The sequence below is a fragment of the Erinaceus europaeus genome, chromosome 8 (assembly GCF_950295315.1).
Source record: "Erinaceus europaeus chromosome 8, mEriEur2.1, whole genome shotgun sequence".
NCBI lineage: Eukaryota > Metazoa > Chordata > Mammalia > Eulipotyphla > Erinaceidae > Erinaceus > Erinaceus europaeus.
In genome coordinates, this window is record NC_080169.1 from 103541767 (window position 1) to 103568412 (window position 26646).

At 44.5% G+C, this 26646-nt stretch overlaps 1 protein-coding gene across 1 annotated transcript in view; it reads right to left on the bottom strand.

The window, feature by feature from the left end:
* Positions 1 to 26646, bottom strand: part of LOC103118968 (plexin-A4) — a 519644-nt gene that overhangs the window by 157063 nt on the left and 335935 nt on the right. Inside the window, exon 4 of the mRNA XM_060196590.1 lies at positions 4874 to 5005. Coding sequence (XP_060052573.1) covers positions 4874 to 5005 — 132 coding nt within the window. The remainder of the gene's footprint in view (positions 1 to 4873; positions 5006 to 26646) is intronic.

The following is a 26646-nucleotide window of genomic DNA, read 5'->3' on the forward strand; positions in this document are numbered from 1 at the left end:
CGAAGGATGGCAGTGATGTGGAGGGAACTATATGTTTCTCTGCCAACATTCAAGTTCTGCAACTGAAACAGATTACCTCTTAGCATCTACCTTACGGTGGAAAGTTGAAAGACATGTTCAAGGTCACTCATCATCAAGTGAGCAAAGGCATGGACTTTGAATCCAGGCCTTTGAGTTTCAAAACCCAAACTAAGGCCAGCAAGACAGCTTCTCTGGAAAGGTGTCTACTTTGTCATACACATATGACCCAAGTTCAAGCCCAGCCTCTGCTGCAGGGTGGGGGTGGGATGGGGGAAGAGCTCTAGTGCTATAGTGTCTTCTTCCCCCTCCACGCCCACCTCACCCCAATACTCTCTCTTTCTACCTAAAAAAAGAGAGCCCCAAGCAGTGAATATGCCATTGGTTCTCAAAATTAGGAGTGTTCACAATGGTCATGTATAGATATAGAAAAGGATTTTCAGAACTGAAGATCGTTCTATGTTTATCTGTAGGTACATTAAGTACATTTCCTTCTTTCTTTCTTTCTTTCTTTCTTTCTTCTTTTTTTTTTTTTTTTACCAGAGCACTGTTCAGCTCTGGCTTATGGTGGTGTAAGGGGTTGAATCTTGGACTTTGAAGCCTCAAGCATGAGAGTCTCTTTGCATAACCATTATGCTATCTACCCCCACCCTAGGTACATTACTGATGACTAGCACATCTATAATTCAGATCTATATCACTATTTGAGATATGGTTGTGGTAGGGTATTTAAGATTAAAGAAGATGCTTATTTATATAAACACAAATCACCACAGAAAGGTTCAGGGCAGTGCAAAAGTCATGGTAGTGGTAGAAATACTGCAAAAGTTTAAGACATGCCTTTTTTAAAATCAAAAGTAGCCCTTTAATTATCATAGTATTATACAGTTATATAAAAATATAGTTCAAAGCTGGAAATTAGCAATAGATTGTACATATTAGCCTCTCTCTTTTCCCTGACTTTTGGTTCAGTGAAAACACTGTGGATTTATTCATCCATCCATATACTCACTCGTTCTTCCCTCTACCTTCTATCCATTCATTATTCTCTTCATTCATGCTTCTTCTACCCATCTTTTCATCCATCCATTCCCCCATCCATCCATCCATCTATCTATCCATCCATCCAATAGCTATCAAGGAGCTACTATTTAAGATTTAGGCAGACAGAGAAGATGAAGGACTGCCCTCAAGTTGTTGACAGTGTGGCAGGTGAGAATCCAGTCTGAGGGTGCGACTAGAGAGATGTCTAGCCACAGGTCAGAAGTACCTCATTGCAGAATTTGATAATAGAGCCTAATTTTGAAAGACAAGGAGAAATTAGCCGGTTGAAAAGGAGTTACACTTTCCAGATGGACTAGACATCACTACAAATCATGCACTTTGCCTACAGCCCTGAAAAGAGCTCTGATGCTTTAGGACTGAGACCAGCCCATGGGCTGACAGAGGCTGAATCCATACCTGGCAGGCTGGGTTTGGTGTCTCCTCCAACTATTGACCAAGCAACTCTTATCCAGAGTTCCACTCACTATACCTTGATCTACCCTCCTAGACCTTCACCTGAAGCTGTGTTCTATACATGCTAGATCATCCAAGATTTCAATGCCACCCCCTATTTGACTCCAAATGTGGCTAGTGCTAGGGCACTTGTGCTACAAGGTCATATGGATAAGGATCTCTATTTGGCAAGCCCTCCTTTCTCTACTAGGCTTGGCTCAAGTTTATGACATGAGTCATGCCATTTGATCTTGGGAATAAAACTATCAAACATTATTACTACCTCCATGTGACAGATGAGAAGGTGGAGTCTGAGAGGTTCAGACACTTAGCTGAGATCATATTTAGCCAATGGTACGCCAAGATTCAAGCTCAGATACTGTGACCACAAGGTCTGTGCACTTCCCATGTGGTATGATCCTATGACTCCTCATGAAGAATCTGCAAACCCCTTAGAGACTGTTGGCCCATATGCTGGGGGCCTTGATAACGAGAATGTTCAGGGAGGGCAGTGGGAGGAACAGACTACCCTATACTTCCAACTGAATGATGCATCAGCTGTCTCCATCCACTCCTGTCCTCCAGTCCTTTCCCATATACCCACTATCCAGAGTTCTCAGCACCCTTCATCACCCATGGCTGAGAATATGGAATGAATAGGATTCAGGTAGGCATCTGAGAGGGAGGAAGGCATACTCAGAATTCCAACTCAGATATCAAAGGAGGCTTCTACTTGACTTATATTTTCTTCTTCAGAAGTGTTGAGTTCAGAAATCCTCAGACTCAAGTCAGGCAAGAAGTTGTACAATATTCAGTGATCTATGGAGAGCTTATGTCTTCTCCAAAGGATTCCTTCCACCAAGGAGTATAGCTCTCCCTCAATGACTAGGACCTTACAGCAGAGCAGTGTTGGGAGTGTGGGTTCCACTGAAAAAGAAAGTGAATGGAAGCAAAGAAGTAGCCTTACACCGGTCCATTGCTGACTCCCACATTGTTCTCCCCTCTTTGGCCCCATACCAGGGCATTCCCAAGGCCATGGTCACCTCAGTGAGACTCCACAATGGGTCCCAGTGTGACTTTATGGTGAGTCCCACACCAAGAGACGATGTCATCAGGCATCTTGGGGGAAGGAGGGGCTGCTGTGGGCTTCCAAAACAGAATGCAAAATCCCTGTGGGTGGCATAATGCGGTATTCATCTCCCCAACTCTGCAGAGAGGGGGCAAGCAGAACAATCCAGACTCTGTCAGCAAGGACCTCTGGGGAGTTGAGGTCCTGCTAATGAAGACAAAAAGAGGCAAGGAGGGAGGAGGGAGGTGGGGATGGCCACCCCTCATGGCCTGGCTGCTGTTTTCACATATTTGTATTTATGAGTTAGAGGGATAGCTCTTAGGAATGACTTGCTCTACCCAGAGGTAATGGGGACAGAGGTGTGACAGCATTTGGGTTAGGCTATGTCTTGCAGATTGAACATACTCAGCAGTGAGTTTAGGCTCTGTGGGACACATTTTTGGGAGTATGGATTTCCCAAAGAAAAATATTCTCTAAGACCCCAGTACCTCTGGTTGAATAAACAACCTTTACAATTGCATCTAAATATCTAACATGAACTTGAAGTCTGTAGACCCCTGAGGTAGTTGGACTTGGCATCAGCTATCCTCTGAAAATCTCTGAATAACAAACTGTACACAGGGAGGTGCTGTGCAGAGGTCCCCTCAGGCTATTGGCAGTTCCCACAAGAGTTAATACAATATTCTCGAAGTGCCCTTCCCAACCAATCCTGTCCTGGCTCGTCACTCCCGGTTTTTGCCCTATAAAGCCCTTCTTCTTCCGCCCCATCTCTCTTTTGCCCAGTTTTCACCTCAGTGGTTAGACGCAGAAAAGGGTGCTGCACGAGGCGGCCATTTTGGCTAGCTCCATGTGTCCCGAACCACTGCGCTCTCACCCAACTCTGAGATGTCCGCGCAAATAAAGAATTGTGTTCCATCTCCGCTCCGGATTTCCTCTCTCTCTCTCTCTCTCTCTCTCCTCCATGTTACAGCTGACAGGGAGGGACACCGAGGCACAAGAAAGCAGTAACATCTACTTCAATGAATTGGGGTCTCTGGCAGAGAGATTTTCCATTTAAGAGTTTTGAGTCTCCAAATGATGTGAGGTTTTACTTTTTGTTTTCAGGTTGTTTGTGTTCAGTTTTTTTTTTTTTTTAAGTCCTCAGCAAGGCTTCATTGCTATAGACCAACTTTTGGAGAGAGGGAGAGGGGAGGGTGAGAAAAAGAAGAGCAAGAAAAAGAGGAAGAGGAAGGAGAAAGAGGAGGAGGAAGAAGAATAGAATAATAAAAAGAAAAAGAAGGAGAAGTCACAGCACCAAAGCTTCCTCCCTTTGTGGCCAGGGCTCAAAAGTGGGTTACACACAAGGCAAAGCAGGTGCACTCCTAGGTGAACTATCTCACCAGTCAAGTGTACATCTTTCGTGGACCACATCTCATCTACCCCTTGACCTGAATGGAGCTCTGAAACTCTTAATCAAGTGAAAACCACAATCAATAATGCAGGCAACCTCTCACCAATTATCTCTCCCACCTGGAATATATAGCTACTACTCAATCACATATGCTTAGAGCTTAGGAGGAAACACCAAAACAGAGAAAGGAAGAGACATTTCACTGGTGCTTTTGCCTGGCTGTGGACATACGGATTCTTGTCTGATGTCAGATACCCCTAAAGGACTGAGCTCTGGGCTGAGTCCCACATCCTAACTTTGCCGTTCGCTATCCCATATCAAGTAACAGTAACCATGAAAGTATATCTATCTATCCATGTATCTATCTATCTATCCTTTAGGGTTTGGTCTCATGGTGTTTTCTGGTGGTACAACATTAGAGTAGTGGGTACACATTTAAGATTTGGGATCTCTCATACCATCTCTTGGGATTACACACAAACTCAGCTTTCTGCACCTCCATCCTTCTGATTTTTCCATGCAGTGAGGTTTTTCAGCAGGCAAACCCTTATCCACCATACTCCTCTAGGCTGCAGGAGGGTGACCTTAGTTGGCAATTCTGTTTTGTGGAGGGACATCTCAACATACAGCAGTGACATCTGCAGAATGGTCCTTCCAAAGAAAGTAAATGTTGACCCTGAATCTACACATCACCATTTTGAAGTTAGTAGACTTGTTCTAGATTTGACGGTATCTTGCTCTTTTCAACTGCTTCATTCCCTGTTCCTGTGCTCAAAGAAAGGATACACACTGAGTCAAACAAGTCAACCCTTCTCCAAGATGGCCTCCTGTGGGTGTTCACAAACCACAGGCTAATATTCAGCCACAAGACAGATGTCTCACAGCACAACGAGCCTTACCTGCCTTTCAGACATTATGTAGAGATGCTCATGGTCCTTGGAGAAGGCCATGTCCCTGAGGACGGGGCCAGGATCTACCACCTGCACCGTTTCGTACTGCAAGGCATTGCCTCTCGGCCCATCCACCCGGATCTGTGAAGAAGAACAGACAAGATGAGTCCAGAGTTAATATGACCTTCATCTCAGAAAAACCCACCCCCCCCAGCATCCAGGAGAGAGAGGATATGAAATGTGCACACATAAACCTCCAAGGTCAAGATCAATGGAGCAAGAGTGATACAAGCCCATCATAGAGCTCATCCAAGGAAGGGCAAAGAGAAGAGAGGGGAAGGGAAAGGGGGGAGAAGAGGGAAGGGGAGGAGAAGAGAAAGGAAGGAATGAGGGGGAGCAGGAGGGAGAGGGAAGAGATGAGATGAGATCAAACTCATTGCTAAGCTGTATCTTTAGACTGAAGGACCTGGAGCAAAGATGGGGCTGATACTGGTAGGAGGAATGTGGGGAATGAGCAAAGAGTGCAGGACTGAAGGTCTTTCCAAAGAGAGTGTTCTATGACAGAAAGGTAATTCTATTTATCCCACTTGTCAGCAGAAAAGATACAGGTGTAAAGGAGTGGGTAGTGGTGCACCTGGTTAAGAGTACACGTTACTATGCACCAGGACTCAGGTTCAAGTGCCCACTTCACACCTTCATGAAAGGTGAAGCAGATATGCAGGTGTCTATCTTTCTCTATCTTCTCCTCCCCTTTTAATTTCTCTCTGATCTATCAAATAAAATATAAAGGAAAAAATAGAATGGGAAATTAGACTGGGGTGTCACTCATTGATGATGTCATGCATGTGTGAGAACCTGTGTTCTTTCCTTAATGTGGAAGGAAGGAAGGAAGGAAGGAAGGAAGGAAGGAAGGAAGGAAGAAAGAAAGAAAGAAAGAAAGAAAGAAAGAAAGAAAGAAAGAAAGAAAGAAAGAAAGAAAGAAAGAAAGAAGAGTCTGGTGGCAGAGCACCTGTAGTAGAGTGTATGCATTGCAGTACACAAGGACCCAGGCTAAGTCCCTGGTCTCATTCTAGGGAGAAGCTTCAGGAATAGTGAAACAATGTTGCAAGAGTCCTTCAGCCTCTCTTACTACTTCCTCCTTCCCAGTCAATTCTTCTCAGTCTTTATCAAAAAGAAAAATAAAAGGAAAAGAGGGTGGCTAGGAGTGGTAAATTGGCCATACAGGTACCAAACCCTAGCAGTAAATCTGGTAGGAAATAAAAAGAAAAAATGAAAAGAAGAAAAAAAGAGAGAAGAGAGGAGGCAGATGGGATGGGACAGAGGGAAAGAAGGAATGAAAGGAAGTTTAAACTTTGTTGATTTTCATTAAGTGTACTACAACAAAAACAAAAAATCACCAACAGCAACAGCAATAAAAACTGGTAAAGGGATTAAAGAGAGAGACCTTTATTCTTATTAAAAAAAAAAAATCTAAATTCCTCAGATTCCAGTAGCCTTCCTTCTTTCTCCTTTGCCCACCCCCAAGCCACCAGATGTCCTCCCTGGCCAGGTCTTTCCTTAATCTGAATGAAACAAGCGTTCATGCAAAACCAATTGGGATTACCACCCAAGTCTGACCATGCTGTGATGGCCTTGGCCCCCAGCCCAGCCAGGCTTCACCCCAGCTGTGAATGGCCTCAAGAGCAGGAGACTGATCCTGAATGGCCTGGCTGGACTCCAGCCCCCTCTGGTTGCACCCAGAGCAGCCTTGTCCAGGAACACTGGCAGGACTGAGTCCCCTCCAGTGCCCCAGAGTCTGACTTCCAAAGGAAATTGGATTTGGTGCCTACACACCTTTCTTTATCATTGGCTCCAGCTCTTTGCTCTTTGGATGACAGACTGGATACAGGTAGATATCAGAAGAAACCAGGGGACCTGGGGCAGGATATAAGGACAGAGCAAGCTCTCATAGTCTGATCTTCCCAAGTAAGGTAGGATGGGGTTAAATGCCCCTCTTCTACACTCTGTCTGGGTCTTGCAGTGGAGAGACATAGGTCTTCCTCTCCCAGCACACAGCCCCAACCCAATGACTTATTTCAGGGAACAGAAAGTCTGTGGTGGGGTGAGCTGAATGGTGGGTGTTCCATCATAAAATTGGAGTTGTTCTGGGCCACTACTCAATTGGAAGGATGAGACTTGTGAAGGGCTGAGTGGCAATGGTGTGTTAGGCATTATATCTGCTTTTTCATTTAAATCTCCAAATCAAGGAAGGCCATGAGATAGCTTAGCAGGGAAAACATGTGATCCCAGGTACCACATGCAAGTTCCCTAAACAGCACCAGGGGGAGCTCCATGGATGGTGGAGCAGTATCCTTCTCTCTCTTTCTCTAAATATGTACAATAAAACAAACAAATAAACAAACAGACACATGCCAAAAGGCTGCTTAGTAGTATCATGCACTCAGAAATCCTTGATTTATTCTCCACAGAGAGGGATTTTTTTTTTTTTTTTTTTTTTGGTTTATTGTGTTTATTCCATCAGCTATAGAGAGACAGGGAGGCAGGAGAAGGGAAAGGTCTAAGTATTACTCTAGCATAGTGCTGGGGATCAAACCTGTGACCTCATGTTTCCAATGCACTACTATCTGAGCCACTCACAGAAAGGTTGAGAAACTTGCTCAAGGTCACTCATCTAGTCATGACCTTGAATTAAACCAAGGCTGGACCTATTTCAGTGTCCACACCTCTGTGCATTTCCATAACAAAACAACCCAGGTTGAATCATGTCCTATTCATCAAGTAAATCCACAGTCCCTTCAGGGAATGAACGTACTTGATGTTAAACCATCTTTACCCTGGGAGTGATGGAGGAACCATGTTTAAAAAGAACTGTAGTCCTTTGGGGAGAGCATCTGCATATGAATGAAAAAGATGCAGTTGTAAATCTTCAAAATAATGATCCCTCATACTTGGTGTTTTATACTCTGGAAAGCATTCTTAAATAACATTGTCTCAGTTGATGGCTGTAAAAGTTTTATGATGTTGACTGCCAGCATAATCATTCTCTTTCTACCAGTTAAGAAATAGAGATCAGGGCTGTCTAAGCTTTTCCCCAAGTTCAATGACAAACCAATGACAGTCACAACCAGGACCTCAGCCTCCCAATTCCTGGCCCAGTGTGCTTGTTGTATAGCTATTTAGATTTTCTAAAAGTCTTTGACAAGGTTCCACATGAAAAGGTATTTAAAAATAATGAGTCTCTGTGGGACTTTGGACAGTTTGGCCATGGAGAGAAGAACTGACTTAGAGAAAGAAAAAGACACATTTCTGCAAGAAGTGGGAGCTGGGAGACTCCCCAAGTGCTAATGTTATGACTAGTTTTATTTCATATTTTTTATAAGTGGTCTGGAGACAGAAGCAGGGACACTAGCAGAGGCTTCTAAGCTTTTTCATAGTGATACAGATGAACTACAGAATAAGGGCATCTCCTGGGGGGGACTGAGGCAGGTCAGGGAGCTGACCCTGGGCAGAGTGTCGTGCAGCAGAGAACTTGCCCATCAAGTTCAATGCTGCAGCCTCACCACGTGGCATGGAAACTAGGAAGTGGCAGTAAGTGGGCACAAACAAGCTCTGGTGAGGATGTGGAGAACAGGGAACACTGTGCATTATGAATGTAAATGTCAGTGATGCAACTACTATGAAAAATAGCATGGAGGTGCCTGGGAAAATTAAAGATAACAACTACTGTATGATACAATAATTCATCGCCAAAAGGAATCAAGATCTTGAAGAGATGGGTGTTCCTAAGTTCATGGCTACATTATTCACAGTATCCAAGACATGTGAACAACCTAAATATCCACTGGTGGACAACTGAGTAACGAAAATATAAGTAGGGCTAGGGAGATAGCATAATGGTTATGCAAAAGATTTCCATGCCTGGGGCCCCAATATCCCAGATTCAATTCTCAGCACCACCATAAATCAAAGCTGAGTAATGCAGTGATCATATACATGTGTGTGTATGATTATATATGTGCATACACATATTTATATATTGAACATTATTTTGTCTTACACTAGAGTGAAAACACACACACACATATGCTGATTATAAAACAATGAAGTAAATGAATAAACAAAGCCTTTAGACTCTGACAGTCAGTCAATTGATCATTACAAAAGAGAAGAGGAAGGCTGGTTGGAGGGGTGGGTGGAAGGAGCCAGGTGGAGAAAGGTGGATGGTAGCTTGACCTTTGGCGGAGGGTGCAGTGTGGTGTATACATCATTGGCCTGTGAAGTTTTTCCCTGAAACTTACATATATTTACAAACCAAGGGCCCCTCGATTCAAAATTAAAGAAAGAGAGAAAAAAGGTAAACCCTGACAAATGCAATGGGTGAATCTGGAAGACATTGTGGTATGTGAGGTAATCCCAGCACAGAAAGACAAATACTAAATGCTCTTGTTGACATGTGGGGTCTGAAACAACCAGACTCACTGAAGCTGATTATCACTTGGTTGTTTTAAAGATTTGGAGGGTGAGCATGAGGGATGTGGAAAGACTTGAAGGGGTACAAAATTTCAGTGAAGCAAGATGAATAAGTTCATCCCATATACAGCCAGGTAACCACCGTCAAGTCTAATACATTTAGTAATTGAAATTTGCTGTGAGGCTAGATGGAATATTTTCTCACTACAAGGGAGGGAGGCAAGGACTCAGGGATGGAGGGAAGAAGAGAAAGAGAGAAAATGACTACTATGTGAAAGATTAGACATATTTACCTCAACGCTAGTGTTGATTTCACGATGTATACATATGTCAAACACTGAGTTGTATACCTTAAATATACAGTTTTTATTTGTTAATTACACCTCAATAAAGATGGAAAAACATAAGTTGCTACTAATTAAATGATCCAAATCCTGAGAAAACAGCTCACAATCTCCCCATCTGAGGATGGAGTCTGTTGATCAAGGTGAGAGGCAAAAGGGAGGGAGAAGTTGGCAACATTGTTTACTGCTCTCAATACTCCAGGGCAGCCACAAAGATCCACAAAATGTCAAGCAGCATTCAAATGGGGTGACAAGTGACAAACAGAAGCCATCCCCATGGACAAGTCCATGTGCTCAAAGACTGTGGTTTTAGTCCTCCCTGAGGAGTTAGAAACTTACTGCAGGTGATCACAACTTGAGCACAGCCTGAGAAATTCACACACACTCCATCCCAAGTATTCAATACACAGTTGAGACAAACCAAAACACACTGGCCAGTGTACTCAGCTGATAGAATACACACATTCCCATGCACAAGTACCTGGGTTCAAAGCCCTGATCCACACCTGCAGAGGGAGAATCTTCATGAGTGGTGGAGTGGTGCTAAGGGTTATCTCTTCTTTTATCTGTTGCCCTCCCTATCTCTCTCTTTCATCATCTACCAAAAGAAAGAAGGAAAAACATGGTCACCTGGAATAGTGGAGATATGCAGGCACTAAGCCCCAATGGTAACTTTGATGGTAAACATAAATAAATAAAACCATAAATCAAATTAGTTGCTGACACTGACTACAGGAAGGGACCTCCATCCTAACTCTCACTGGCTCAGTGCTCACTGCTGCTCACTGGCTCAGTGCTCACTGCCTTGCCCTGTCCTCCCTCCCGCAAAACCCCACCACCTGCAAAACTGTTTTTACACAGATCAGGCCAAGGGACAAGTGCCACAGCAGAGGGTATTCAAAGCTCCTCTGGGCTCTTCGCAGGACATCTGGCCAGTGGCTGGAGTATAATCAGGGATTATCAGCCCAGCTCCAAGTGAGGCCAGGGGGAAGGCAGCACGTCAATCCACAGGACAGAAAGGGCTACTACCAACACAAACACACTGGGCTGGGTAACGGCAGTTGTCATTCAGAAGTCACGGTAGGAGACAAAATCTCTTAAGCTGGCAGGAAGGTTGATCCGAAGGAGCAAGCTTAATGGTATTAACAAAATTCCTAAACACACACACTATATTAGCAGAGGGAAGGAAGGGCAGAAATGTGAAGAGAAAAAAAAAATGTCAGAGGAGGAAGCTTGTCAGTCTGGAAAAGATCTATTTATGTACTTATTAATGAGAGAAAGCAACAGAGTCTGAGCTAGAGCATCCCTCTGGTATGTGTGGTGCCAGGAATTGAGCTAGGAGCCTTACTATTGCAAGTCCTATGCTCTACTGTGTCACCACTTCCCCGGCTGCAAACATTGGTCATTTATAGCCAGAATTGTCCTAAAGAGACTGGGCATGAACACATTCTCTGTGGTAGGTACAATTTCCATATAGGCCTTAGCTCAGTTCCAGTTCATAATGCATTTTGTCTACTATCACATTAACAAGCATACAATAGGAAAACTGCCAATGAGGAATTTCACATTCATTTTCTCATGTTAAATTTTGAAATCTGATTTCTTTTTGTCTTGAAAAACTGGAACATTGCACATGCATGGTTTTACTGATACCAGCCTGAGCTTGCTTTTATTTTCAGTGAGAGAGAGGAGAGAGTGAGATCACAGTGCCGAAGCTTTCCTTAATACCATTATCTCATGTGGTGCTATTACTTGAACTAAGCTTACATTCCTGTCAAAACTTGCATAAGACAGGGTGAGCTATCTCTTTGACTCATGATGTATGTTTTTTTAAAACACTTTTTAAAATTTTATTTATTTTCCTTTTGTTGCCCTTGTTGTTTTATTATTATAGTTATTGATGTTGTTGTTTTGGATAGGACAGAGAAAAATGGAGAGAGGAGGGGAAGACAGAGAGGGGGAGAGAAAGAGAGACACCTGCAGATCTGCTTCACCACCTGTGAAGCGACTCCCCTGCAGGTGGGGAGCCAGGGGCTCGAACTGGGATCCTTACGCCGGTCCTTGCGCTTTGAGCCACGTGCGCTTAACCCGCTGCACTACCGCCCGACTCCCCATGATGTATGTTTTATACACACAACCAAGCTCAGTTTTGGACTGGCCATATTTCAAGTGCTAAACAGACCAAGGTTCTGAAGTGGCTCCCACAGTGGGAAGCACAGTTCCAGACTATTCCCTCTCCTGCCTTGAGGTTCTGTCTCATTAATGACCTTGCTAATAATTTGTCTCAGTGACTCTGCTCCAAGATGCACCTTCAGTTAAGACCTTACCCACACATTCGCCCCTCATGTGATACTTCTATGTCTTCCAGCATCTAAAATGCAAACAGTATAGAGTATTCCTGCAATCTTCAAGTTCAAGAGCTCACAGGCTGTACAAACAAGCTATGATGAACCAAGTTCTGACTCTGACCGAGTCAAGTCTAGCACTCCTCAAGCTCCCTTTCACATGGCTCTGCATTCTCTCTCCCCACTCAGGCTTCAGACACTCTGACCACTCCTCTTGCATGGCAGGAAGTCTCTGGAATCTTGAGTGATGGCCAAAACACTTGACAGCTATGAGGGGGCAGCCAGCCAGAGGCCCAGCCAGTCAGCCGCAGGGCTGGAGTCTTCAAGGCTGCAGCTGCTGCTGGGGTGAAGGGGCCAAATGGATGGTGTGGGCACTGGGGGCTTGGGGATACAGCCAAGGGCCAATCATGGAGATATTTCAGTATTTAGCAAATGGGGAGTTATTCTCAGTAGCCAGGGACGAACAAACAACTGAAATAAGGGCCTACAAAAGAATGGGTCCAGAAAAGTAGTCTATAATACAATTAACACAATATAACATAATGTCATGCAATAGATAAGGCAATGTGCACACTTAACACTATATATATATATATATATATATATATATATATATATATATATATATATATATGTACATTATGTATACACACATACAAAGGGTGGTGGTGTGAGGTGACGCATATAATTAATTAACTTGATCATGGACTTTGATTTGATATGTATATCAAAACATCAGTGATTTGGGAGATAGCACAGTGGTAGTGCACCAAACTGACATGCTTAGATTCCCCCAGAGGCCCATGGTTCAAGCCCTAGGACCACAACAAGCCAAAACTGGGAGTTAATCCTCCCTCATAAAAATTACGCTGTGTGTGTGTGTGTGTGTATATGTGTCTTCAGGCCTGGAAACAGCATAATGGTTCTGCAAGACTTTCATGCCTGAGGCACCTATACCCCAGGTTCAATATCCAGCACTACCATAAGCCAGAATTGAACAGTGCTCTAGCATCTACCAATCTATCTGTCATCTATTTTTCTTTCTCTCTGTATCTCTCATTAAAATAAAATATTTTGAGGTGGCATATCTGGTTGAGCTCACATGTTACTGTGCATAAGGACCCAGGTTCAAGCTTCTAGTCTCCATCTGCAGGGAGAAAGCTTTTTAAGTGGTGAAGCAGGTCTGCAGGTGTCTATCTTTCTCCCTATCACCCCCTTCCCTCTCAATTTCCAATAAATAAATAAATAAAGTTAATACAAAAATTTTAATTAAAAATTTATAGTCCTCCTTTTTTTAAAAAAAGTCAAGCCACACACCATAAATGCAAACAATCTCTATTTGTCAATTATATTACAACGTCACGAAAAGCAACAGCCGGGTGCTAGGCCATGACACCAAGTGTCAGTCCTACCTGTACTTCCCAGAAAACTCCTTCATAGCATTTAGCAAGCTCTGCACCATTCCCTACCTGTGGTTTACCAGGCACATGTGTGCATGCCCATGCTTGGGGGCACAGGCTGGCACACCTACTCTGAGAGTATAGGCATCCCCCCGCCCACCACTGGGATCCTAGCCCGGGCTCTTCCTTGGCAGCGCAGTCCCCCAGCCCATCCACCTGTCAGTGCTAACTCCTCGAGCAGTCCCTGGCACGGGGAGCTTCTGCTGCAAGGCAGACTGCTATTAAAACATCAGCGGGGTGGCCTCTGCAAAGGTCAGCCATCCGGGGAGCTCCTGGCAGCTGCTTGTTTGTTTACTGGAACATTATCTGGGCCGGGCTGTTTATTTACAGCCATTGAAGGGCTGAACAATAAATATCGTCTTCCAGAAGCAGGCAGATGCTTACTGGAGAGCATTCTGGCGGCCGTCTTGCCAGGAATAATCTCCCTAATGAGCAAACAGTGTCATTCATCTCTAAAGATGAGGGCCACCAACCCCCCCCCCCACTCCAACCCAGGTCCTTCTTATCCTGTCAGTCTTATCCTCCTCAAAGCTCCAGGTGAAGAGCCAACTCTACACAGATGAGGCTGGCACCTTACTTGGAGAGCAAGGAACTGAAAGCTGATTAAACTGGGAGATCAATGTCCCAGGACTATAGACTCTCAGCCTTCAAACCACTTGGGGACCAAGGGTGCCGGACAGCTAGGTGTCCTTACAGAGTAAGTGTGGCAGGGATTGGTGCACCCCACATTGAAGCAGTCATGGAGCCTGAATCTACTCTGTTCCTGCCGCAGACATATCTCCAGGTGCCACAGATCCTAGGAAGAACCTGCACAAGTGCATCAGAACCAGCTCAACTGCAAAACAAATATCGTGTCAGGGTTCACACAAGAGGGGGCTGGTGACATGATAAGATCCCCAGAGAGATCTGCAGAAGCTGATGCAAACCAGCCCCTTTGCAAAGTGCAGACACTGTGGGCAGGCAGGGGGTGAACAAGAAAGAGGAGTCAGGTCTCTGGGAACACATGACTTGGGCTCCTGGGTGTCCTGACTTTTCCCAGATCCAGGGGGAGGAAAGAATGGCTGGGGCTTCTTCCCTGGCATAGCACAGAGCTCTGCGTCTCCCAGGAGGGAGAAATAATGGACATTGCAGATCTTATTTATGCTGTCCATTCTTCTGGCCTTTTATGGCTCTATATGATCTAGCTTAAAGTGGCCATTGACTCACAGTTTCTCACCAGACAGACTGGAAAGCAGAAAGGAAGGATGAGTTTGTTGTGAAGTCAGGATTAGGCAGGCACTCGTAGGAGTTCCTTCTCTGAGGCAATGAGTGAACTAGTGTACAGATGGATGGATGGATGAGTAAGTGAATGAATGAATGAATGAGTGAGTGAATGAATAGATAGAGTGAATGGTTAGCTGGTTGACTAGATAGATAAATGGGCTTATGGATGAAATTGGTGAATGAATGAGTAAATGAACAAATGAAGTGGATGGATGAATATGTAATGGACATATAAATGAATGAATGACCCTACAAGCTAAACCAGGCTGGCAAGATAGTTCTCTTAGATAGTGCACATGACCCAGGTTTGAGCCCAGTCTGATTAAACTGGGAAATCAGTGTCTTGGGGCTATAGACAAACCCTCAGCCTTCAAACTACTTGGGAACCACTTATAGAATGAGGGGTGGAAGGGCTTGGTGCTCCCCACACTTGAAGCAGTTATGGAGCCTGAGTCTGCTCTGTTCCTGCCACAGACATGTCTCCAAGTGCCTAGATCCCAAGAGGAACCAACCATGGGATTCAATGTTGTGGCATCTTCCCCTCTCTCCCTCTACCTCTCTGTCTCTGTCTTTCGACCTGATAAAGTCAACTTGGAGCAGCGATGCCTCAGTAACAAGAAGAAAAAAAGGAATAGAAAGCTGGTTCTGATAGCCACAACCATCAGGTGCACACATACAGTCATGAAGAGATGCACGTACACACCCTCTCTCTTCCTCTGAAGATGGTGCCGCACCTCAACTCCAACACAGCCCTAAGACTTCCCACTATAACTTTAAGAAGATGCAGTGGAGGACAGGTGATTCTGCTCCTTCCAGAATGAGAAGAAACTGGGAGGGGCATGGCAGGCCAGAGAAAAAAAGGAAGAGACAGGAGCTCTGGGCCTCTTGGCACTTGCTGTGGGATTAGATCTAGGAAGAGAATTTTTTTTCCTTCTTTGTATCCCTGTGAGAGAGTTGTGAGTTTGCAGGCCAGGAGAGGAGATGACCTCCCTGAGCATTCTGAAGACTACAAGGCTAACCCAGCCAAGGCAGCTTCCTCATGATCTAATTATTCTCTTATTGTCAACATCTGAAAACATGACTTAACTTGGAATAGGTTTCTCCCACTGCTTTGCAAGTCTTTTATTTTTAAATTTATTTATTTTAATGGAAGAGAGAGGCAGAGGAGGACCTAGTGGGGGTTTTATTGTTATGTGAATATGTTATGCATGTACAAACTACTGTATTTTACTGTTAACTGTAAACCATTAATCCCTCAATAAAGAAATTTTAAAAGAAGAAGAAGGAGAAGAAAAAGAAGAAGAAGAGAGAAAGATAGATAGAAAGCACTGCTCAGTTCTGGTTGATGGTGGTCCTGGGACTGAACCTCAGACCTGGGACTGGGTAGTGGTATACCTGGTTATGTGTGTGTACTACCATGCACAAAAATTAAGGTTTAAGCCCTCTGTCTCTGCCTGCAGGAGGGAACACTTCATGAATGGTGAAACAAGACTGCAGGTGTCTCTCTGTCTGCCCCTCTGTTTACCCCCTTCCTCTCCATTTCTCTATGTTCTATCAAATAAAATAAAGTTTTTAAATATATATATATCTTTAAGAAAACACCTTGAACTGCAGACCTCTGAGCCTCAGGCATGAAAGTCTTTTGCAGAACCATTATGCTACTTCCCCAGCCCTAGCAAAGCTTTCTCCCTTGCTTTCTCCCCTCTGGTGTTTCCAGTCTCCCTTCCCTGCTCTCTGTCTTTCCCCCACCTCTCCATAGACCATCTCATTTATTCATTTATTATGGTGATTACTTACTCTGCTTACAAGAATGTAGACTCTGCAGGAGCAGAGATCTTTATCCTTTGTGTTTTGCTGATGTATATCAAACCCCTGAACCATGCCTCCTAGTAGACACTAGATAAATATTTGCAGAATAAATGAATGAATGGAAATGTACAAAGGACTCATCAACAGCCCAGTCTCTCTTGGGAAACAGACCTTCCTTATCTTACACAGAGAGAGGACCGAACAACTGGGGGGTGCTAAGTGGAGGTTCAGCCAGAAAGGGCAGAGCTGGGGCCATCCAGCCAAGACCTAGGTGGCCTGAAACACCCTTTGTCACCATCTGAGCATATCTTTGAGGCTGCAGCCATGCCTCTCTGCCATGAGGCCCAGCCTGGGTTTGCAAGGAGAATACTTTGCTTCTGTGTTCGGGCTGCCTATGCCATCCCAGAATAGCACAACGAGGGTGCTTTGTTTTGATTTCCTGATTCCAGCCTGGGGGGGGGGGGGGGTGGTAAGAAGGGGATGCAAAGGGAATGGCAAGAGTGTAAACAGCAATTAATTAGATGGCCCAGTGTGTGTAGGAATCCAGCACCCTGTTGCCAAACACTGCAGAACCAAAGAAAGTTCCTAAGGCTGAGAGAAGAGGCCCATGCTGCCACTGGGAGTCTGAGCCCAACAATGTCCTGGGCTAGTTTCCCAATAGTAATGCAGTGGTCCTCTCTACTACTGGAGGCAGGGGCTTGGGCCCCAAATTTGGATTCCTGAGTCCTCAACTGCACTTCCCTGTCTAGAGACATCACCCCCGATATAGTCTCTGGGCTCAAATATCCTACTATCCAAGGGGGGCAGGGGCTAGGTCCTGTCTGCTATACCTCCATTCTTACAGCCACAAATGGGTTAATGAGCAGAGGGGCATCTTGAAGGCAAAGGGCTATTATGCATCAATGTTTCCCCACTTCACATGGCTGAACCAGAGCCAGGGGTGCCAACAGGAAGTGGGAGCAGAACAGAAGACCCAAGAATGAAGAGCTGGGGAGTCGAGCTGAGCTGTTGAGAGACTTCCCAGAGTCCTGACAGCCCACACAGAGAGAGGCAGAGACACCACAGCACTATAACATCTGTGGCGACATGGCACTTCTCATGTGGTGTGAGGATTTGAACCTGAGATGCACACATGGCAAGGCACATGTCCTATCCAATGAGCTATCTCTCCAACGTTGACTTATTCATCTGATATAAAGTCACCGAGTTCTGGAGTACAGTACCAAGTGGACTTTAAGCTCTGTGATTTCCACTCCGTGGTGGGCTGAAGTTGGCATCAAAGCCAATGCTGGTGTGTGCTTTAGGGCACTGCTTGTCGTTATCCAGTAAACAAAAATTATCTGTTTGGATAAGAAGTTGGCTCAGCAGATAAGACACTATCTGCTAGGCATGGGGTTTTGAGTCAGACTCCCAAGCACCAAGGACAGAGGCAAGTGGAACTCTACGGATGATAGAGTTGTGTGCTTTGATGTCTCTCCTCTTCTTTCTCTTCTCCTTCTATTTTTCTCTCTCATTCATATATATATATATATATATATATATATATATACCTGGACATGGTGGAGGTGACTTAGTAGTGGAACAAAAGCACAAGGCTCTGGGTTCGATCCCCAGCACCACATTAAAAAATAACCAGGGGTGGGGCTGGGTAGTGGTGCATCTGGCTGAGCAAGCCTATTACAGTGCACAGGGACCCAAGCCCAAGCCCCTGGTCCCCATCTGCTGCAGGGAATTTCATGAGTGTTGAAATAGTGCTGCAGGCTTCTCTCTCTTCTTTCCCTCTCAACTTCTCTCTGTCTCTATGCAAAACAAACAAATAAAATATTTATAATAATAATAATTGGAGGCTAGGGAGATAGCATAATTCTTATGTAGAAAGATTTTTATGCCTGAAGCTCCAAAGTCCCAGGTTCAATCCCCCTTACCCCCATAATCCAAGCTGAGAAGTGCACTGGCCTGTCTCCCTCCCTGTCTGTCTGTCTGTATCTTTCTCTTATTAAAACAAAGCAAATAAAATACATTAAAATGATCTGAACTGTTTTCTTTAAACATTTATTTTGTGAATACTGCTTTGGCATATGTATGGAACTGAACCTGGACACTCATTCATGCATCCCTTGATCTACCTCCTGGACTCCCTGGGTGCTGGAGTGGACTTAACCATGGCCTACCACAGCCTCCCTGTCCCCATCTCCACACATCCTCACCCCCACCCCTCACAGCCACAGCCCACATTTCTCCATTTTCCTTTTTTTTTTTTCAACAGTAGCTACTCTGAGAAAGACACACTTGGAAGTGTGTCAAATCAGATCCCAGGAATTCATGTGGCCCAGGGTGAGGCCTGTGAATGGCTTACAGTCAGAAAATCCGGTCCCAAAGACAACGCGAGGAAAAGGCCTTCCCCCGGCTGAGAATTCAGGGGCTGAAAAGGGAGTCCCTGTCCGGGGGCTGACATCACCAGACAGCACAGGAATGCACAGATGCAGAGAGCTGGGGGGCCCTGCGGCCAGGGGGGAGCTGGAAGATCACAAAGAGTCTTTTGACCAGCCTGCCTTCCCTGGCCAACCAGGCAGACCCGCTCGAAGCTTCCCCCACCCTCCACTGAGGGGGCCCAAGACACTCGACTCAAATCAGAAGGGTGACCTTTGATCCTGGAGGGACAGGGAGCTCATGGAAAAGGCAGGAGGTGCCAGAGCTGAAAGGCCTTGGGGACAAGTTAAAAAATAAAAATACTGATAGTTGGTGTCTATATGGGAGACATATCCTGCATGTGGATTTAATTGCAGAGAAACGCATTTTAAAATAAGATATTGGAAAACCGTCCTCTCTGCCACCGGCCACAGTTATTACAATTATTTATGCGGCATCACCGAGGACCCTCTGTTTCACAGCAATTAAACTATTGATCTGGAAACTCTGGGGAGGCCCCAAGCAAAACCCACCATTGCCACTCTGGTTATGTCTCTCCCCACAGTCACCTGGGGAAACTGAGGCTGAGGAGGATGGAACCAAGGGGCATGGGAGTCAGAGACTGGAGTGTTGATATCAACCATCAACATGCTCTGGGCTAGGAGTCGGGTGGTGGCTTACCCCATAAAGCAAGCATGTCAGCCTACGTTAGGACCTGGTTCCAAGTCCCTGGCCCCTACCAGATGAGGGGAAACTTCATAAATGGTGCAGCAGTACTGCAGGTGTCTCTCTTCTTTCTCCCTCTTCTGTTTCTTTTTTTCTTGCCTTCTATTCAGAAAGAGAAAGAGGGGGCTGGGCTGTAGCACAGCTGGTTAAGCGCACATGGCATGAAGCACAAGGACACCACCTGCAGGGGGTCACTTCTCAAGCAGTGAAACAGGTCTGCGGGTGTCTGTCTTTCTCTCCTCTCTGTCTTCCCTTCCTCTCTCCATTTCTCTCTGTCCTGTCCAACAACAACAGCTATGACAACAAAAACAATAACAACTACAATAAGCGTAACAACAAGGGCAACAAAGTGGGAAAAATAGCCTCCAGGAGCAGTGGATTCATAGTGCAGGCACTGAGCCCCAGCAATAACCCTGGAGAGAAAGAAAAAGTAAAGAAAAGAGAGAAAGAAGGAAAAGAGAGAGAAAGAAAGGGAGAGAGAAAAAAGAAAGAGGAAGGAAGGAAGAAAGAAGAGAGAGAGAAAGAAGAAAGAGAAAGGGAAGGAGGGGAAAAAATGCCTGCAGGGAACAGTGGAGCAGTGCAGGCTCCGAGCCCCAGTGGTATCCTTGATAACTTACATATGGGCTAGTAGGAAGCACACCTTCTCAAGCACAAGGATTTGAGCCCTCATAGCACATAGCAGAATGATGGACAGCGTGTGTGTGTGTGTGTGTGTGTGTGTGTGTGTGTGTGTGTGTGTGTGTGTGTCTGTATGTTGGGGGGGATAGGGAGCATGCTCTTGGGTGGCACAGTAGTGCTTTAGTATCTCTCCTCTGTGTGTCTGTCTGTCTCTCCCAACCCATCCCCCAAATAAAACAAAAAGTTGAGCTGGGGAGATTGCTGAAGGGGTGTCACATGAACACAAGGCCATGAGTTCATTCCCTCAAGCCACATACAAAAAAAATAAGTCAAATTCAGCATGTCAATAGAACACACCAGCATTGCAGTTGGCTATAGATAGTCAGTCGTTCATGTCCCCATTTGGCAGCACTTACTCTGTCAAGACACTTCCAGATGTTTTCCAAACATTTCCAGACTTGCCCAAGAAATTCTGTCACTTAGAGATGAGGCACAGGGGTCCCGAAACCACAAACAAAACATTCACATTAACCCAAATCCACTGGTGTAAGGAACTAGCGACATTATCTCTGCAAAATAAGGCAATTTCTGTAGATCCTAGAGTGCTCATTCATAACCTGTGACTTTTTTATTTACTTTTTAAAAATTTTATTTATAAAAAGGAAACACTGACAAAAACCGTAGGATAAGAGGGTTCAACTCCACACAATTCCCATTACCAGAACACTGTATCCCACCCCCTCCCCTGGTAGCTTTCCTAGTCTTTATCCCTCTGGGAGTATGCGACTTTTGATGGGAATGCCCACCAGGATGGTGACATGAAGAACTGCGGATGAGAAGGTCAGCCTCACTCAGCATACCACCTGCTGACTCATGTGTGCTTGTCTTCATCACAGGAAGTCAGAACACAGTACCTTTCATTCCTGTCCCACAGTCCCATCATAGATCACGGAGACAGGGCAGGCTTCACCTCCTACACATTTCCAAAGTGAGATGACTCGTAAGAAGGGAGTCTCTTTTTCCTCTGATGACCTTAGAGGAGGAGCTGGATAGGGCATTCCTTTGTCTTTACCCTATTGACTGTGATCATGGCGGTGGTCCGTGAGCTTCACCATTCTCCTTGCCTACGTAACTCCTCCCCAGGAACACGTCTGAATGCCCCCATCATTGTTCTCCTAGCAGAGTCAATACTCAGTGGACAACGATTATACAAAGTCTTACTTGTGACATATACCGGTAGTGTTACTTATTTTGAAGATGGGTTAAAAGGATCCAGTGTACTGAATAGCGAGAGTCTGAGACTATATGGAAAACAATTCTCTTTGGTAAACTGTTTTTGCTCTAGGAAATTGAATGTTCCTGAAACATGATCTTTTTTAATCAGATAATGCGAAAAGAGGGAGAGACCGGAGGGCCAGGTGGTGGTGCACCAGGTTAAGCGCACATGGCATGAAGCACAAAGGCTGGCATAAGGATCCTGGTTTGAGTCCCCTGCTCCCCACCTGCAGGGGGTCGCTTCACAGGTAGTGAAGCAGGTCTGCAGGTGTCTATCTTTCTCTCCTCCCCTGCCTTCCCCTCCTCTCTCCATTTCTCTCTGTCTTATCCAATAACAACAATAGCGATAACAACAACAATAAAATGGAAAAAATGGCTGCCAGGAGAAATGGATTCCTAGCACAGGCACTAAGCCCCAACAATAACCTTGGAGGCAAAAAAAAAAAAAGGGGGGGGGGTAGAGATACTGGACAAAGTGACAATTAAGGGCTGATGGTTCATTTTGGTCTAGCCTCAAGGCAGAGAGAGAGAGAGAGCAGGAGGAATAGAGGTAAAGGTGTTGATGGTGATTAAGGAGTCAGTGACAGCTCTAAATTGCCATACATGGACGATCCAAGAAATTGGAAGACAAAGGAGCAAGTTTGGAGGGCAACTTGTGTGTGTGTGTGTGTGTGTGTGTGTGTGTGTGTGTGTGTGTGTGTGTGTGTAATATGAAGAGTTGCTGAATACCCTTGGAAACTCAGGGCTGGTACTTGGGTAGAAGATTATTGCTAAGGACTTGCCTATGATCATTGTTATTCTAGAGGTAGACTCTGAAGTCATGATGTAGAAATACTACCCAGAACTAAAAATTGGACCATTGTGCAAGACCATTTGACCCTTTAATATTCCGGCACTCATATCTGGTATATTTCATAGACCACAAATAACAGGTTAGAAATGTTATCAGGGAAAAATAAGAACATAATATCCACTTGCCCTATTTCCCTTCATGTTGTTCCCACCAACCAGGAAAGGTAGTTGAAAAACGAGAAGATTCTCTCATTTCCCAGTCTAGCACTTCATAAAAGTTCCACAGCTTTAAGTACATAAATTCACACACACACACACACACACACACACACACACACACACACACACACACACACACACACACACACACACACACTGAAAAAGTCATGTCAAGGAACACAAGTGAGACCCACCTGTTCAGGTTTCATCTCTGCACAGCCACTGCCATCCTTGTATTCTAGTCTTTAAGACTAAGCTCTCTTTACATTAAACATCTATTATGATAGAAATCTATTGAAGAAGGAGGGGAAGAAAAATGAAAGATGCTTGCCTGAAAAGATTCCAGGAGATGAGTCTAGCCCAGCAGGGCAAATCTCCCCATCTCTGAGTGCTATCAGCACAATGACAAGTTCAAATGCTCGCTATGGTGCAGATAATATAATTATATAGGCTATATAAATGTAGTTAGAGATATGTATGTATAGTTATCTCCCTCCCATTCTCCTCTAACAGGAGAGAACTAAGTGTTTACAGAAGGAACAATAGAAACTTGATAGTTCAGAATGGAGCAGAGAGGAGTATTTTTGGAGACTAAAGATAAGTCCCATTTTGCACTACAATATTCTCAAATTTTGGGGGAATGTCCCAGGGATTTTTCCCCAAAATATATGTGATTTTCAAAGTCCGCATTTATTTCTTATGACAAAAATATTTGGGCTCATCCCTTTAACTGGCCTAAAACCTGAAACAAAATTAAGTATAGTAACTCTTTGCTTAGTATTAAACCAGAGGCTAGGTGATGAAAACAGGAGCTTCTTAGAGTGGATTTCTGGTCATAAAAGCATCACTATCCTTCTGAAGAAGGACACAGAACACTGACAATATTCAATGTGTTGTCATTTATTTATTCATTTATTTATTCATGCATTCTCCAAGTCACTGCCTCTAGCTTAGGATCTCAGTCTGTGCATTCCCAGACACAAGGCAGAGTGGGTTCTAGACATGCTTCTATGACAGGGAACAGTCAGATACACCTGAATTCACTTTGACACTCATGCTGCTGATGACCCTCACGTGCACATCTTTGGGATGGGAGAAGATACCAGAGACCTACACAGACATGGAAAGAACACTTCAACTCTACACAGACAGACACCCCACCAGGGAGGGAATGGCTGCTTTTTCTTATCAACACTAAAGCAAGATGACATTGAACTAAACAACCTTAGAAACCTGCTATTCATTAGGAGGGCCTCTCTGGTTGGCCTCATGCCATTGTCCACCAGCAGGGGTCGCTGGCTCCCTTCTGCTTCTGGGACCCTTCTCACCTGGGCTTCAGTGAGCCAGAAGTGGACAAGGAGACAGTGCATGAGAAAGGAAGAGTGGGCAGATTAGAAAGCTCAAGAGAGCTTGGTACAGGTCCTTACTCCCCAATCTCCATGAGCATCTCTACTGCATATGCCAAGACTCGAGGGCCTAGACTGTTCCCGCATTCTGCATCTGTTTCTGAAAAATGTGGAAACTGAACTGGCTGCCATCTTCACTGGGCAGCGAGCTTTGTTTCTGGTCCCTCAAGATAGGTTAAGAAAAAGCAAGGCAGAAAACTACTCCTTGTTCTTCTTCAACTCAGCAGGGCTCTTCTCATATCAGCTTGTTGTGTCAGAGGAGTGAAAGAGAAACAAAAAAAAAGAAAGAAAGGAAGGAAGGAAGGAAGGAAGGAAGGAGAGAGAGAGAGAGAATAAAGAAAGAAACCAGCGGAAAAATTGTCTCGCATTACTTAATTTCCTCTCGGATTTCTAAGCAGGTAATTATTTTCTCAGCCTCCAATGGGCTGTGGACTCGTTGGAAAGATTTTTTTAATTATTATTATTATTGCAGACACTACATAAATAAAAGTGTCAGATAATTAAGGGTAATCCAATCCTCCACCCTCTCAAGCATTCCGTTTATCCAGTGGAAAACTACCTTCCTTGTCCTTCACAGAGGCTCCTCCCTGACATTTTCACTTGGTGACCAAAATGAGCAGATGCAGGCTGGAGAAGTGAAAGGCCAGGGTCATATTTCTGTGACCAAGACCTTGGAAACAGAGGTTCTCACACTGGTCTGCTACCAATGACCTCTGAGAATCTCTTTTTTTCTCTACTTCTCATCATCACTGAGCACTAATCAAACACTACTGCATAAAATCCCAATACAAACAACTCAAAGGAAATCTTGCAAAAGATTCCATAGAAATATTCCATAGAAATTTGGCTGGTTTCGTCCTAAACAGCTTCTTGTCTAAAGCCAGGAGTGGTATGTACTTAGTGTATATGAAGCTATCTATTTTATCCCTGGGACCAAAACAAATTAAGATACCAAACACAATTTATAAAAGTGTTTCAAGCTCATTTGTGATTTTTTTAAATCCATTGATTTTATTTTTATTTGTCACTAGAGCGCTGCCCAGCTCTGGCTGATGGTGGTGCTGGGATTGAATTTGGGAGCTTAGAGCCTCAGGCATGAGAGTATTTTGCAGATATTCTGTCTCCCTGGCCCTCAAAGCTCACTTTCTAATTTAACTCGCACTTCACACAGTATGTGCCTGATACACACTTGTTGATTTAATGTAAAAGCTACAATTACCTTTGCTCATGCTTTACATGAAGATGGGCGAAGACTCACAGAGAGTAAATTATATCTCCAAAATCAGATCCACTAGCAAGGGACAGATTCAGAATTTTCTTTTTCTTTAATTTTTTAACTTATCTTTATTTATTGGATAGAGACAGCCAGAAATCAAATGGGGAGGGGATGGTTAGAGAGAGAGACAGAGAGACATCTGCAGCCCTGCTTTACCACTCGTAAAGCTTTCCCCTGCAGGTGGGGACTGGGAGCTTGAACCCGGGTCCTTGCACAATGTAATATGTACACTCAACCAGGTGCACCACCACCTGGCCCCCAGATTCAGAATTTTCTAACAGATATTCTGCCAATATACCGTGCCTCACACGTCAAGTTTCCCTCCCGGAGTGGAGTGCATACAGATAGCAGTTGGGATGTGGTCATGAACAGTAATGGTGGATGCCTAGGTGGACGTGTTACAGAACAGCAGCAATTGGAGCTGACTTTTAAGGAGGGAGAATATGATTCAAACATCAGGAGCTATGTAGAAGAGCAAGTCCTGGGTGTGAAGTGACCCAGGTCAGTGGTGGAGGGGAATGCCTTATGTGTGTGGTGGGGAGTCAGTAAGGACATCCAGGACATGTGACTTTAGAGTGACACAGGGGAGGGAAACTTGGGGTAGTAGGCGACACGCAGGTGTAAGAGACCCTCCATCAGGTGGGAGAGAAGTGTTACAAGTGATGGGTGTGAAGACAGATATAATATGATTTTTACAAAATAAAGAGTTTTGTGACTAGGAGATAGTAAATTTTACCCTACAGTCACAACTCAAGAGGCTTTATATAACGCCTTTGCAGATGAGTATTTTGATGGCTTCTTTAATGTTGAGAACCTGCTTCTTGTCTCCAATAACTGAAATACAAAAAATCGTATTTCATCAACACCAAAACCTTCAACTTTGTCTTGAGAGGTAGATTCGACACAATCATCCACATTCTCCTGTTCTCTTGCAGCCAATTCCTTATGTGTAGGATAAGGGGACAATGTGTCTGGTCATATCAAACCCTTTAAATTTGGCATTTCTAATACAATAGGTACGAATCAGTTTAGAGTCATAGAAAACTATGGACTCCATAACAGCATTTGAATTTAGCACTTGTCCCATCATTGTAGGGTGAAGACTCAAACGTAGAGTCTTACTCTTACCTCTACAACAATAACTCAACTAATAATAGCTTAGCGCTTCACACTTGAGAGTGGACTTTCTCCTCCACTATTTCAGTGCATCTTCATACACTGGTGTGGTGAGTCAGGTGAGTGAGATGTCCTTAGGTGCCAGCTTTCAAACAAAAAAAGGAACAAAAATCCAGGTGTTAATGAGGACCCACAATCATTTCACCATTGTAGATCCATCAGGCCTCTTCACTTTTGCATCCTTTGCCCTTATC